The sequence below is a fragment of the Mesoplodon densirostris genome, chromosome 1, assembly GCF_025265405.1.
Source record: "Mesoplodon densirostris isolate mMesDen1 chromosome 1, mMesDen1 primary haplotype, whole genome shotgun sequence".
Taxonomy (NCBI): domain Eukaryota; kingdom Metazoa; phylum Chordata; class Mammalia; order Artiodactyla; family Ziphiidae; genus Mesoplodon; species Mesoplodon densirostris.
The window spans coordinates 34,075,030-34,089,835 of record NC_082661.1 but is presented as its reverse complement, the minus strand read 5'-3'; the positions used below and the strand labels follow the sequence as shown (position 1 = coordinate 34,089,835).

Genomic DNA, 14,806 nt, shown 5'->3' with positions numbered 1-14,806 from the left:
GGCGGGTCTGGGAACGCTGCGGCGGCAGCCGCTGCTGCCCCAGCATTCAGGGCTCTTCCCGGACCGAGCCCGTGCCTCCTCGGGTGACGCTTACCCGGCCCCAGATGGTGGGTCCGGAGGATGCCGGAACCTGCTCGGGAAGAAACCCCAAGTTGCTCCCTGTGCCGGCGCCCGAGCCCGCAGGCCTGGACGGGAAGATGATTCGGGCCACGGGCGGCTTTGGCGGAGGCGCCGGCGCTGTGGAGACTCCGGAGGAGCAGGAGGAGGAAGAAGAGGAGGAGGAGACGCCGCCGCCTCAGCAGCTCCTTAGGCGTTATCTCGCGGCGACCGGGGGGCAGCTGGAGCCCGGGCTGTGCTACTGTCCGCTCCCCGCCGGCCAGCCCCGCGTTCTGCCGTGCTCGGCAGCCCCGCACTCGGACGCCTGCCCGCCGGACGCGGGATCCAAGCACCGCGGCGCGGAGGCGGCAGATGCCCGCGCAGCGCGGCACGGAGGCATGACCAACGGGGACTCGGGCTTTCTGCCGGGCCCGGACTATCGCGACCTGGCCCGCGCCGGCGGCCAGGAGCCGCGCCACCGCCGCCTCCGCCCGGAGGGGCCTGGCGACGAGGGCGCGGACGGCGCGGGCAGCCCGTCCGACTGGGCCGCGCCGCTCGAGGACCCGCTGCGGAGCTGCTGCCTAGCGGCAGCGGACGCCGAAAGGCCCGAGGATGCGGGCAGCGGCTCGGGGGGCAGTCCGGCCAGCAGCGGCAGTGGCAGCGAGGACTTGGAGCAGCCGGGAGCCGGCCCCGGGGGTCCCGAGGAGGGCGCGTCGCCGGTCACCTCGGCCGAGAGGACTAGCGGAGGCGCCGGCGCCGAGTCGCGCCTCGTTTTCTCCGACGTTCACTTGAACTCTCGGAACACATTCGAGGTGAGCCGCCACCAGAGCGCCCGCGACCACCTGCCGCCGTCGGGGCCGCCGGTGCCCTCGCCTGCCGCGGAGCAGGGCCCCGCGGGGACCTCGGCCCGGGCTCGACGGAGCGGCGGCTTCGCCGACTTCTTCGCCAGGTACAGGGCAGACTGCGCCGGGGTTCGGGGAGGGCTCGGGCCGGGAGCTGGCGGAGAGCGGCGTGGAGGCTCTCGCTGGCGTCCGGATTGAGCTTTGATTTTTCACCAGGGGAAGAGGAACTAGGTCTGCATTGTGTTTCGGAGAAGGTGTGAGCGCGGGGAGCCAATCCTTCTGTTCCCTTGTGCGCTGGACGGTCTACCTGCCATTCACACCTGGTTTCTGTGTTTTCAGGCCGGCGTGCTAGTGCCTTACCTACAGTTTTCCCTCTTCCGGAAAAACAGACCACCTTCCTCGTCCCCATGTACTACAAAGGATTAGGGGCGGGTGGCGGTGCGGTGCGTGTGTATGGGTGCGGTTGTGAAAGAGAAAGGGAAGTCATTTTGCAGAGCTATTTGCGTGGAGTCTAAACCCATTCAAGTAGTTTGGGAATTCTTGAAAGTAGAGGTGGTTGTGTTTCATAGCCTTTAACAGCTTGTTTCAGTGGCCTTTATTAAAATGCTGTCAGTTTGGTGTTTAGAATTTGATCCCAGCCTTTAAAGCCAAATTACTATGGCGCTTTATGTAGAAAATCCCTCTTTACATTTACCAGATAGGCCTCTATCTTTTTAAAGCATCTTCTTTTTAATTTTTTATGGTGTTGTGTATGTGATTTGACCTGCTATTTTTGAAATTAAATTATGGTGCTGGACACGGCAGGGTTCAGAGTGGGACTTTGATAGGGGTAAATATGTCGTTAGAAAATACTCATCTTAATGTACATTAATGAAAAAGCAATTTCTTTTGGGTCAGATTTTAACACGCTTATTTTTTTTTAAGTCTCTAGGAAAACAGGAAAGTATTCCCAACTTGTAAAACCCTCCCTTTCAAAGTTCTTTCTCCTTTCTCTTGTGTTTTTGTTCCCTTTTCAGGGATCTTGACAAAAAACAGAAATAAAAGAAATAAGGAATGCGACTCAAGTTTTAGAGGACTATACAGTTAGTGTGCCTATTTGTAGACACACAGGCACAGTTTTCTGATTAATATTTCTTACTCTTTCTACTTTATTAACTTTTATTTTTCCTGCTTGTGTAAATTTACAAATAAATTATGAAGTTGTTTAAATCAAGATTGGGAAATCCTAATTATGTGTTACTCATAGGACAACATATATAGTAGTGAGGTCTGTATTTGTGCCTACAAGTGCAAAGATATACTTAAAGCTTGTAGTGGCAATATTTTAAATGCACTTAAGGGGGCTTCCCTGGTGGTGCAGTGGTTAGGAATCCGCCTGCCAATGTAGGGGGCACAGGTTCGATCCCTGGCCGGGGGAGAATCCCACATGCTGTGGAGCAGCAAAGCCGATGCGCCACAACTACCGAGTCTGCGCTCTAGAGCCCGCCAGACACAACTACTGAGCCTGTGTGCCACAACTACTGAAGCCCACGTGCCCAGAGCCTGTGTTCTGCAACAAGAGAAGCCACCACAATGAGAAGCCCGCACACCATAATGAAGACCCAACACAGCCAAAAATAATAAATAAAACTGCCTGACAGCTGAGATCAAAACATGGCCAATAAACACCGAAAAGTTCCACAAGGTCACAAGTAAAAAAACTTAACTCACCTTAAGTGCTTTTAATTAATTTATTTATTTATTTTTGGCTGCGTTGGGTCTTTGTTACTGCGCGGGGGCTTTTTCTAGTTGCCGTGAGCAGGGGCTACTCTTGGTTGAGGTGCGTGGGCTTTTCATTGCGGTGGCTTCTCTTGCTGTGGAGCACGGGCTCTAGGCGCACAGGCCTCAGTAGTTGTGGCTCACGGGTTGTAGAGCGCAGGCTAAGTAGTTGTGGCGCACGGACTTAGTTGCTCCGTGGCATGTGGGATCTTCCCAGACCAGGGCTCGAACCCGTGTCCCCTGCAATGGCAGGCGGGTTCTTAGCCACTGTGCCACCAGGGAAGCCCTGTCAGGCAGTTTCACACCTGAAAGGGGCTGTGGAGAGCACTAATTCAACCAGTATACCCAGAGTACTTGCTCTGTGCCACCCATTGGGAATAGAGATGGTTTGAGCAATGGTCCCTGACTTGGAGGTAGAGTGCAGGCTAGTGGAGATTAAATTTGAAGACAGATACATTATATATGTATTGCAATATTCAAATAATAACAAGGCAAGTCTGTTATAAGAGGCTTTCATATTATTGAGAGTAGGCAGGAATTTTTATATAATTTAGAAAATTTCTTTAACCTGTAGACTAATAGGACTTTAATTAGCATGGTAGTTGACATTCATATGATATACTTTTCATGTGTAGCAGAGCACTGGGTAGGACATCAGTAAACTTAGGTCCCCTGAAGTTAATTTCTGTAAGCTTCAATTTTTTTTTTTTTTTTTTGCGGTATGTGGGCCTCTCACTGTTGTGGCCTCTCCCATTGCGGAGCACAGGCTCCGGACGCACAGGCCTAGCGGCCATGGCTCACGGGCCCAGCCGCTCCGCAGCATGTGGGATCCTCCCGGACCGGGGCACGAACCTGTATCCCCTGCATCGGCAGGCGGACTCTCAACCACTGCGCCACCAGGGAAGCCCCTGTAAGCTTCATTTTTGAGATCTGAATGTCAAGATTCTAAGCATCATTGCTTCCTTCATTTAACATTCTTGGGAAAGAGCAGAATCAGAGGCATAATTTTTCTCTTAGCATTTAGTCAAAGCCTTAACTGGATTCTGAACACCTTAAAGGTAGAGACTGTGATGTTCATTTCTGAATCTACAGTACCTAGTGCTAGTATGAAGAATCCCATTCAGATTGTGCTGAAGTAAAAACTTGCACGGACTCTCTGTTTTTACTCTTCTCTAGGTAGTGTAATTTTGAACAAATCGTCCATCCCTGAAGAGAATAATCAGAAATTTCCCTTATCCCTACAACCTAAGAGTGTTTTTTCTTCCTGTGCACAGTTGTCATTCTCAATTCTGAAACCCAGATGAGGCCTTCCTTTGGGGATATCTTGTTCTAGGATGTATTCCTGTTCTTGGTGCAGCCCCTTCCCTCACTTCATTTTTTGGTGAGGAATCTCACTGTCTAAAGAGAGTAGTTTAGTTAGCTACTAGCAGAGCTGGGATTAGAAACCAGGATTTCTGATTTTCAGTCCAGGAATTTGATTATAACTTCTGTTTACCTGTGACTCTTTTCTTTCCCGCCTGATTATCTCCATCATTCCCTTCTCCTTTCCACTTCCTCTCTTTCTCTTAACTGGGCAAAAAATCTATAACAGAAATAGTTTGAAAGAATAGTTTCATGTTTGTTTTAACCTTTTACAAGTAAAGAGAGGGGACCTTTTTATAGCAGCATATCTATTACTACAAAAATATGTTCAATCAAGACACATCACTGACAGGAGCTTCATTGAGTAGGTTAGAAATCTTGTAGGAGAAAAAGGAATTTGGTCCAGAATGGGACAGCTCTCATCATCTCCTGCTTGCCCTCCCTTCTAGATGAGGTGAGTTCTAGTTCAGTCCCTGTTGGGGGTTGCCCTAGCTTCACACGGGCATCTCTCTGTGTTTATGGTGACTTGATTACGGGAGCCCTAGAAGTACCGTTCCTTTAGGTCCTTAGCCCTTTCCTGTCTATAAAAGTTTTGAAATGCTAGGTGAGTACCAGTACTGCCACTGTCACCAACTTAGCAGTGAGAAGAAGATGAAAGCTAAAAAGCAAATCTCTTGTGTTTTCAGGCTAGCCTTTGTTTCTCAAGGATCTGTTTATTACTCTGTTTTGAAAGTGAAGTAGCTTTAAACCATTTTTATGTGCCCTTTAAGCAAATTCATGTCTTAAATGTTTTCAGACTAGAGTGGTTTATTCTTTAGATACACTCTTAATAGGTGTATTTTTAAAAACCTTTTAAATAGATAGATTGGGAGTTTGGGATTGACAAGGACACACTGCTATATTTAAAATAGATAACCAACAAGGACCTACTGAATAGCATAGGGAAATCTGCGCAATGTTCTGTAGCAACCTAAATGGGAAAAGAATTTGAAAAGGGGTAGATACATGTATGTGTATAACTAAATCACTTTGCTGTACCTGAAACTAACACAACATTGGTAATCAACTATATTCTAATATAAAATAAAAACTTAAAAAAAGCTGTTTAATACTTTTGAGGCTTGTTTGGATTGCACTGGCAGTTACTGTTGTTTAGAAACACGCAAGTATCTCTCTGTGTCTCCTGGTAGTGTTGATAGTTTTTTACAAAATTTTCAAGATGAATCATAAGAATTCAGTGGCTTAAAAGGGCATAGCTAAGGTAGGGAAAAAAATACTGAAGGTTTTTTTTCTTTTATCTGAAAAGAGAGTCTTTATAGATTGTGGAATCTATATAGACCTTTATAGATTGATTTTATAGATTCTGGAACATGGAGATTCATGTAGCTTTCCCGGTAATTATCGACGTTTCGAAATTTATTTTATTTTATTATAATAATAATATTTTAATATTATTTTATAGTTATATATATTATTATTATTTTATATATTATAATATTTAATATTATTATAATAAATTATCTTATTAATTTATTTATTTATTTTAAATATCGAAAATTATTTTCACGGAGCTCTTTTTATTATGAGTAGCTGAACAGGGAAGACTAGAAAGGCTCATTTAGTGATTTCTTTTCATATGTAGGCAGTCCCAATCTCCCCAATATGAAATTGTTGAGAATATACTTTTTGTTATGATATTGAGAATAAAAACTTTCTAACAGTTATAATTTTTCTTAATTTAAGCTTCTCAGAAACAATGAAATTTTCTCTCCTACTCAGAATTTAGTTGGTGAACACTAGTTGATGAAATTATTCACCTGACTGAGCCATCATTGACCTCCGTCAGATAGGGCTCCTTTATTTGTTTAACTACAGTTTTAAGACCAGTTTCTAAAAAACTCCCTTCTTTAACATCTCAGTAAAGAAAAGGCAAAATATCAAATTTCTGATAAGTTTTAAGAGATTTTTATAGCTCCCCCAAACAAGCAGTTCTTTAAAACAGGTGTGGTATGATTATAAGGAGAATGAAGAGATATCTTGCTGTAAACATTAAATTTTTGTTACTACAAGAGATTGTAAAAATAAAGGCTAAAGTATTTGTCTCACTAATGAAACTCTCTTGGACATTACTTATATATTAATATCTGTATATTAATAAAATTACAGTGTTTAAAATTTTAGAAAAGCTGGAAAGAATGTGTAATCAGTTGCTCTAGAATAAAAATAAGGGTCCTTTAGGATTTTAGTGTTGTGAAGCTACCCATTATAATATTATTAGATTGAGGAGCTAATGGCTGAAGAGTCTTTTGGATCTTTCCCCTGTTTCTGACCCTTTTTCCCCTCTCAGATCCAGTATTTTCTTAAAGAAACCAACCAACTGCAAAACCCTAGATACATACACTAAACAATTGTAAATCCAGCATTGGTTCAAGGACTTCATGGTTAGAGATGTGATCATCTGAATATAAATTAGCTAGAAAGTACTGGGAAACTCCAATTTTGGGGGACTAAGGTAGTTTTAATCGCCCAAACATATTATTTTGCTTTTTGTTTTTGTTTTTAATTAATTTATTTATTTTTGACTGTGTTGGGTCTTCATTGCTGCATGCAGGCTTTCTCTAGTTGCGGCGAGCGTGGGCTACTCTTCGTTGCGGTGTGCGGGCTTCTCATTGCGGTGGCTTCTTGTTGCGGAGCACGGGCTCTAGGCGCGTGGGCTTCAGTAGTTGTGGTTCGTGGGCTCTAGAGCGCAGGCTCAGTAGTTGTGGCGCACGGGCTTAGCTGCTCTGCGGCATGTGAGATCCTCCCAGACCAGGGCTCGAACCCGTGTCCCCTGCATTGGCAGGCGGATTCTTAACCACTGCGCCACCAGGGAAGTCCCCGAACATATTATTTTGAAGTGCTAAACTAAATTAACATTTTAACACTAAGCCCCAATAAGCAAAGCAGGCTATTGTTCTAATATTAACTTGGAGTTAACTTGTTTGGTAGAAATTTTCTGAACTGTTCAAAATGGGCATAGAGATTTACTTTTTATTTTTTAAAATACTTTTTGTTTAAGAATAGTTTTATATTTACAGAAAAGTTGCAAAAGAGAGTTCTACAGAGAGTTCTGACATACCCCTCACCCAGTTCCCTATGTTGGCAGCGTCACATAACTGTGGTACATTTGTCACAACTTTTATCTGCTAGCCATCACCTAGTAAGGTGGTATTAATTTAGTATTGGAAATGAGTTAGACATGGTAATGGGTTGTTCTTCAGGTGATCTAGAGCAATGGTTTTTAAAGCTTTTCAGTTCAGACTATTTGGAGCAACATTTAGTAGATTTAACAACCAGTACCTATTTGTTATAAGTTTTTTTTTTTGATTCTTGAAATATTCCTGTGACCTAAAGGGTAAGGTTTATTTTTTTATTTTATACTCATTTGCCCAGAGTCAGATAGTTAATGAATTAAAAAAAACCAGAACTAGACATAGATATGATTGCCAGGGTTTGGAGCTAATACATTGGTTTCTGTGAATTATAAGAAGTTTATGGGGCTTCCATGGTGGCGCAGTGGTTGAGAGTCCACCTGCCAATGCAGGGGACCACGGGTTCTTGCCCCGGTCCGGGAGGATCCCACATGCCGCGGAGCGGCTGGGCCCGTGAGCCATGGCCGCTGAGCCTGCGCGTCCGGAGCCTGTGCTCCGCAACGGGAGAGGCCACAACGGTGAGAGGCCCGCGTACCGCAAAAAAAAAACAACAACAAAAAAGTTTATGAACAAAATCATAGCTTTTGGTGTAGTGAAAATACTATTGTCTTGAGAAATAAGAAACTTGGCTTTTGTCCTAGGTAGTGTCTTTTCTTCTACCATTAAGTAATTGTGTGATCTTGGGCAAATCATTAAATTTCTAGACTTCAGTTTACCCATCTGTGAAATTAGGAGATTCAGAGTCCCTTTCAGCTCCAATACACTGTGATATTGCACAATTCTCTTGCACTCACTGTTGTAGACCTCAAATATTTGTTGGCTAAATACTACAAATGTGAACCAAGTTAAAGAGGATGCTTAAAAAAACAGCATGTGTTTTCATGAGAAGGTTGCTAGTGATAGAAATATCCCCTTCAACTCTAAATTCTACCTTGAACATTTTCTTCGGTAAAGGTCTAACTCTGCCTCAGAGTAATCATGCCAAACATCAGTGATCTTTGTTTAGTTTCACATATGCAGAGAGGACAGACCAGCAGCTCTCATTTTTTTTCTTTAGAAAATTCTAGATTTTTTTTTCTTTAAAATTTCTTTGGAGTAGGAATAGGGTAATAAGTAAATTCTAGTTAATCAATGAACTGGAATTTGAGACTTTTAACTTCCAGACTATGAGTTATTTCTCAAAGTTTGCCAGTGTTCCACTTGGGAGAACTGTTCCTAGCCTTTGTTGTACTTCAGAATCACCTAAAAGCACATTAAAAAAAAAATTGGATTCTCCAGAATCCACAACCCCTACTTAGTTGGACTCAGGGGACTTGCTTTTGGCAGGTGACATCTTCAAACTGTAGGATATAATGTAGTGGTTAAAGATGCTGGTTGTATGGGCTTCCCATGGCCGCTGAGCCTGCGCGTCCGGAGCCTGTGCTCCGCAATGGGAGAGGCCACAACGGTGAGAGGCCCGCGTATCGAAAAAAAAAAAAAAAAAAAAAAAAAAAGATGCTGGTTGTGGAGTTGGACTGCCTGGCTTTGAATAATCTTACCAGCTGTGTAATTATGGACAAGTTACTTGACCTCTCTGGACCTTAGGCAACTCATCCATAAAATGGGGGTAATAGCGATACCTATCTCATGAGATTGTCATGAGGGTTAAATGAGATAATATACTAAGCGCCTTGTATTTCTTATTTGGTATATAGTGAGGATTCAAATGTTATTCATACCACAGAAGACCTCCACAGTCCCTTCCCCAACTTCATCACTGAAATCAACTGGTTTAAAGAAAGGGAGAGACTGGAATGAATTTTTTGTGTACTCCCTGAAGAAACATTGCACAGTTTCTGTAGCAGATTTTAAAATAATTTGTATTGGGATTGGATGGGTGTCAAAATGGACTCTGGTGTAGTGATATAAAATTTCCAGAAGTAGTGAAGCTTTGCCTAAAAAGCAGGTCTGAGAAGAAACTGAAAGGAGGGAATGTTGAGAAAGGTTAAAATGTTTGCATCTTTTATTGTTTTAAGGAACTTTTGCGACAGGCAGAGACAACTTTGTAAGTTTAAATTCATGAAATGTTTAACTTGGCTTACTCATACATTTCATACTTAGTATTTTGTGGTAGGAAAGCTTTGAGGAAAAGTGAAGACATTTGGAAATTTTGAGGTGATACAGCTGTTACCCATCTATGAATGTATTATTCAGAAAGGGAAAGCCAATCCTTTCTGAGGTGGCTTATTTATTCCTAGGAACCCTGTTAGCTACACTAAACGTTGTCCCCAGGGAGTGGTGGTTGCTAGTTGCTTAGACCCTAGGATGGTAATCATTAAACGTTAATGCTTAAAATCACCTGTGGTGTGGGCTGTGGGGCGTTAAGAATGCACATTCCTTGAGCCCCCTTTTTGATTTAGTAGGTCTTGGGTGGGGCCCGGTATGAATCCAGGTATTTAACAGAGATTCTCAAGTGATTCTGATGCAGGTGGTTCCCACACTAGAATTAATGAAATACATTTGACCCTTGAAAAACAAGGGTTTGAACTGTGTGGGTTCACTTATATGTGCATTCTTTTCAATAGTAAATACTACAGTCCTACACCATCTTCTGTTAATTGACTCCCTGGATGCAGAACCACAGGTAAGGAGGGCAGACTGTAAAATTATACTGGGATTTTTGTCTGTGTGGAAGGCAGGTCCCCGTAGTCCCTGCGTTATTCAAGTGTCAGCTGAAATTATCGATAGGCAGGTCTCCTCAGGTAATAACTGAAAGAAGGTACAACATAACATTTATAGTTTAGATTGTGGTATTGATTTAAAATTGGGTCATGTTTAGGTACTATGTAATTGATGAGTATAAGTAGAGATATAGTAGAGAACAGGTATAAAAACAAATGTAGGGGCTTCCCTGGTGCCGCAGTGGTTGAGAATCTGCCTGCCAATGCAGGGGACACGGGTTCGAGTCCTGGTCTTGGAGGATCCCACATGCTGCAGAGCAACTAGGCCCGTGAGCCACAACTACTGAGACTGCACGTCTGGAGCCTTTGCCCTGCAACAAGAGAGGCCGCGACAGTGAGAGGCCCGCGCACCGCGATGAAGAGTGGCCCCCGCTTGCTGCAACTAGAGAAAGCCCTCGCACAGAAACGAAGACCCAACACAGCCAAAAAATTAATTAATTAATTAATTAATAATTAAAAAAAAACAAATGTAGAAGTATTTTGCTAACTTTCACTAGGTTAAGAAACTGTCTCTACCTAATTAAATCTTAGTTTCCTCTTTATTAGTGGGAAAGGTCTTTTACTTTCATTTTATGTAGTTTAGATAGCCATGCTTACATGTTCTGCGAAAAACTTTAACTCACAAAACCTTACTCAGGCCTCTTCAACATGGAGTCATAACTTTACTTCTCCTTATTTATAGTTTATCAAAAAGAGTATTAATTTTCTCTCCTCCTGCTGGGTAGTTGTAATTCTTCTCCATGCCTTTAAGAAAAATCCTGCATGTTGTACATGGCTTATTCCCCTCCAGAATTTGCTGCTTCAGCCTTTCTTGCACTTCTTATTTCTGTGGCCAAAACAAGAAAGAGAGGAAAAACCATGTGACTGTCTGGGTTTTCAACAGGCTCTTTCCTGCAATTAAGAGAAGTTTACCTAGGAAACCAAGCTATAAGTTACGTTCCTACTTAGAGCTAGTTTGAGAGTAAACTTGGTAATGCGTTTAATTTACCTTTGAATTTTGCTTTTCAGTTTCTTTTTAATATGAATTTTACTTTGGGATACATTTCTTGGTTAAAAAATATTTCCTTCTGCCCGTCTCTAACCTCACACAGATTAAAACATTTTAAGTTTGGAACTGAACATGATAGTTTTGAAATCAAATTCTGTGCTGTGTTCTCATATTTTCCCCAATACTGTAATATACAACTACCCATCATACACTGGGCATTATTTAGAATTTCCAAATCTGGTTTTCATCTAGACTGTTTGTAGTCATTTTCTAGTCAAGGACGGGAAATACTTTTCTGTTGCTGTCCCAGGGAAAAGTTATTCAAAGACTATAACAGTTTATTGGTTTTTGTTGTCATTATTAGAAAAACATAAAATGCTTATATTACCTGCTTTCTAAAAGCAGGACAGGGAATATAAAATAAAACTAAAGATAAATACTTTGTTTCTATACTATTCCAGTTAAGGTGGTAAGAAAGAAGATAAAATTGGGAGGGTGTGGAGGTTAAAGAGAGGGGAGAGACTGTTAGAGAATGAGTTTGAAGAGGTTTGTATAGAGAAAAATTTCTGGAGAGAATAAATGTTAGCTGGAAGTTAGCTCTGTACTTTGGCCTGTGGGCTTCAGAGTATTGGCACAGATTATTTACATATATATTTTTCTATTCTGCTTACTTCAATGCCTTTGTGGATGTTTCTGGCAGCTTCTCAAGGATAGCTGCTGTGCCTCTTCTTCTTAACTTCCCTAATATCCCCATCCCTTCATGGCTTCTTAACAGGTTATATCCTGCAACAGAAATATTTTTTAATGACAGGTTGTGTATATCAGGTTTAATTTAGACTCTAAAAATTTAGGTTGTTAGTATGATAGATTCATGTATTAAAAAGTGCATGTATCAAAGTGTAAGATAAATGCAATATACAATTTTACAGAATGTAGTCTTATTTGAGTTCAAGTGCTAAAAAGCAAACTTTTCCTACAAGCACCATGGTAGTAAATCTAGCAAACAATTTAAATCTCTCATGCATGAGAAGAAAATTGTTCATTATCAGGAAGATATGTTGTGTAGAAATTTAAGTTTTGAAGTAAGTTATTAAAGTTTTAAATCGGTAAAGGTCTCAATTGAATAAGTAGTTTCTGTGTTTTTGAAAAGTGATAAAATTTAAGTTGCTTTTTTGCTTGCACGGTCCTTGACACTCCTCACCCCACCCCTGCTGAATTGACTTTTTAACTTCATTGGTACTACCTAAAATTAGTACCAATGGGGGTTGGGTGTTGTTTGGAAATCAAAAGGTTTGTTGTGATTCTTAATTGGGTGTTGAGCACCAAAATTTGTTATCTAAAGACTAATAAAATAAAGCTTTTGATAGACATTATATAGGGTAACCAGCACAATAACTGCATGTATAACTAGAGGGTGATGTCCATCTTTGTGATATACTTCCAGAAGCACATTAATGCTGTCTAGAATACAGTACTAGGACAGGGATTAACTTTCAAAATTGGTTATACTAATAAAATAACTGAGAATTATACTGCATGAAGAAAAAATTTTAGAAGGTAACCACTATAAAATGTTCCTGATTAAAATAATAACTAGTGGGCTTCCCTGGTGGCGCAGTGGTTGAGGGTCTGCCTGCCGATGCAGGGGACACGTGGGTTCGTGCCCCAGTCCAGGGGGGATCCCACGTGCCGCGGAGCAGCTGGGCCCGTGAGCCATGGCCGCTGAGCCTGCGCGTCCGGAGCCTGTGCTCTGCAACGGGAGAGGCCACAGCAGTGAGAAGCCCGCGTACCGCAAAAAAAAAAAAAAAAAAAAATAATAATAATAATAACTAGCTACGCATTTTAATGAGGAGGTAAGATTGTTTTGCTCTTGTATGAGACCACCAAAATCTTTTGATTTAGTTGTCCATTTGATGGAAACGTCATAACACCCAGTGGAAAAAAAGACGGTTACCTTGGTCAGGAGAGGTATTTCAACTATGCTGCTGGAAGATAGGTTCTATCATGTATACCTTCAATTCAGGAAGTACTTCTAGGTCAGAGGAGCAAAATGTCAACAAAACAAAAATAACAACAACAACCCTAGTGCTAAGTGTCTGCCCTTTTATTGTTAGAGAGTTTAGACACCTAATAGATGTGGTTTAGCCTCTGCTTCAGTTTTTTCACTAACAAGGAGCTCAATTTCCTCAGTGCAGCCTATTGAGGGTATTAATTGTTAGAAGGTTCTTTATGTCAAAGCACAGTGTATCTCTTTGTAATGTTCCTGGTCCTAATTTGCCCTTTAAAGCCACAAAGAACAAGTCAGTTCTTTTACATAATTACAATTCATAAGATTGCTACTGAATCGTTTTTTTGTTTTTGGACCCTCCCAGCTAAGCATATACAATTCTTATGAGTTAGTTTACGATTTTCTTACCATTTATTCTTTCGACAGATGCTACTGAGCCCCATTTTTTCATACATATATATATGTGTGTGTGTATATATATATATATATATATATATATGGCATTAAGGAAATTAGATTAAAAATATTTTATTAACAAACTTAAGATGGGAGAGTCATATAAATCAGTACTTACCATATTACCTGATTAGTGTTATAAAAGAAAATGCAAGGGTACATTAGCAGCACTGAAGAAGGAGTGATTAACTTTGGGATGAGATGTTAGGGAACTCTTCACAGTAGATGAGACATGAATGCTTAGTTTTTTTTTGTTGTTTTTTTTAATACCAGTGAGGAGGGTTTGGACTAGAATGAGGGTGAAGCCAGTACAGGCATACAACAGCATAGGCAGAATTATACATGACATAGCACAGCATTTTTGGAACTGTAGAGACTTATTAGTATGACCTCACCTTAGGGCAGGTGAGGTAGAGTGTCAAAAACCGAGGCACAAAGGTTGGGGCTAAATTATGAGGGAGTTTATGTGACAGAACTAAGCATTTTGAATTGATTCTGTGAGAGTTGGCAGTCCATAGGACCTTTGATGGGTTTTTAAATCAAGGGCAACATGCTTAGGATTGCATTTTTAGAACAGTGACTCTTGTAGCAGTGTAGCAGATGATTTGGGACTTGAGAAACTGGGGCTTGGATAAATTTGTGGTAGTTTACCTGTACTTGTCAGGCTCTTTATTAAAGTGTGATATCCAGATTATTGATGTAAACAACATTAAATTCAGTCCCTGTCAGAAGGGGTAGCTAACAGATTCAGTGACATATGCTTATACCAGTAGCTTTTTTGTGAAGCTTTAATGAAGGTAAACTTTGAATCTGATTTTTGTTTCTGAGGGAAGTGGGATGATACGAAAATGGAGAGTGATGTGAAAAATTATGTCTACCATGTTTTGTAAGGAATTTGATGAGGGGAGAAAAGAGCCAGAAGAGTTGTTAGGCCAGTTTTTTCCCCCCTAAATTCAAGTATAGCTGAGTTACAGTATTCTACTAATTTCAGGTGTAGAACATAGTGATCTGATATTTTTATAGATTATACTCCATTTAAAGTTATTATAGGGCTTTGCTGGTGGTGCAGTGGTTAAGAATCCACCTGTCAATGCAGGAGACACGGGTTCAAGCCCTGGTCCAGGAAGATCCCACATGCCGCGGAGCAACTTAGCCCATGCACCGCAACTACTGAGCCTGAGCTCTAGAGTCCGTGAGCCACAACTACTGAGTCTGTGTGCCACAACTACTGAAGCCCGTGCACCTAGAGCCCGTGCTCCGCAACAAGAGAAGCCACCGCAACGAGAAGCCCGCGCACCACAAGGAAGAGTAGCCCCCGCTCGCCACAACTAAAGAAAGCCCGCACGCAGCAACCAGGACCCAACACCGCCAAAAATAGATAGATA

The 14,806-nt window shown here is 41.8% G+C and overlaps 1 protein-coding gene across 1 annotated transcript in view; it reads left to right on the top strand.

The window, feature by feature from the left end:
• TBC1D12 (TBC1 domain family member 12) overlaps positions 1-14,806 on the top strand; it is an 89,265-nt gene continuing 74,459 nt past the window's right edge. Inside the window, exon 1 of the mRNA XM_060112005.1 lies at positions 1-1,045. Coding sequence (XP_059967988.1) covers positions 105-1,045 — 941 coding nt within the window. The 5' untranslated portion in view covers positions 1-104. The remainder of the gene's footprint in view (positions 1,046-14,806) is intronic.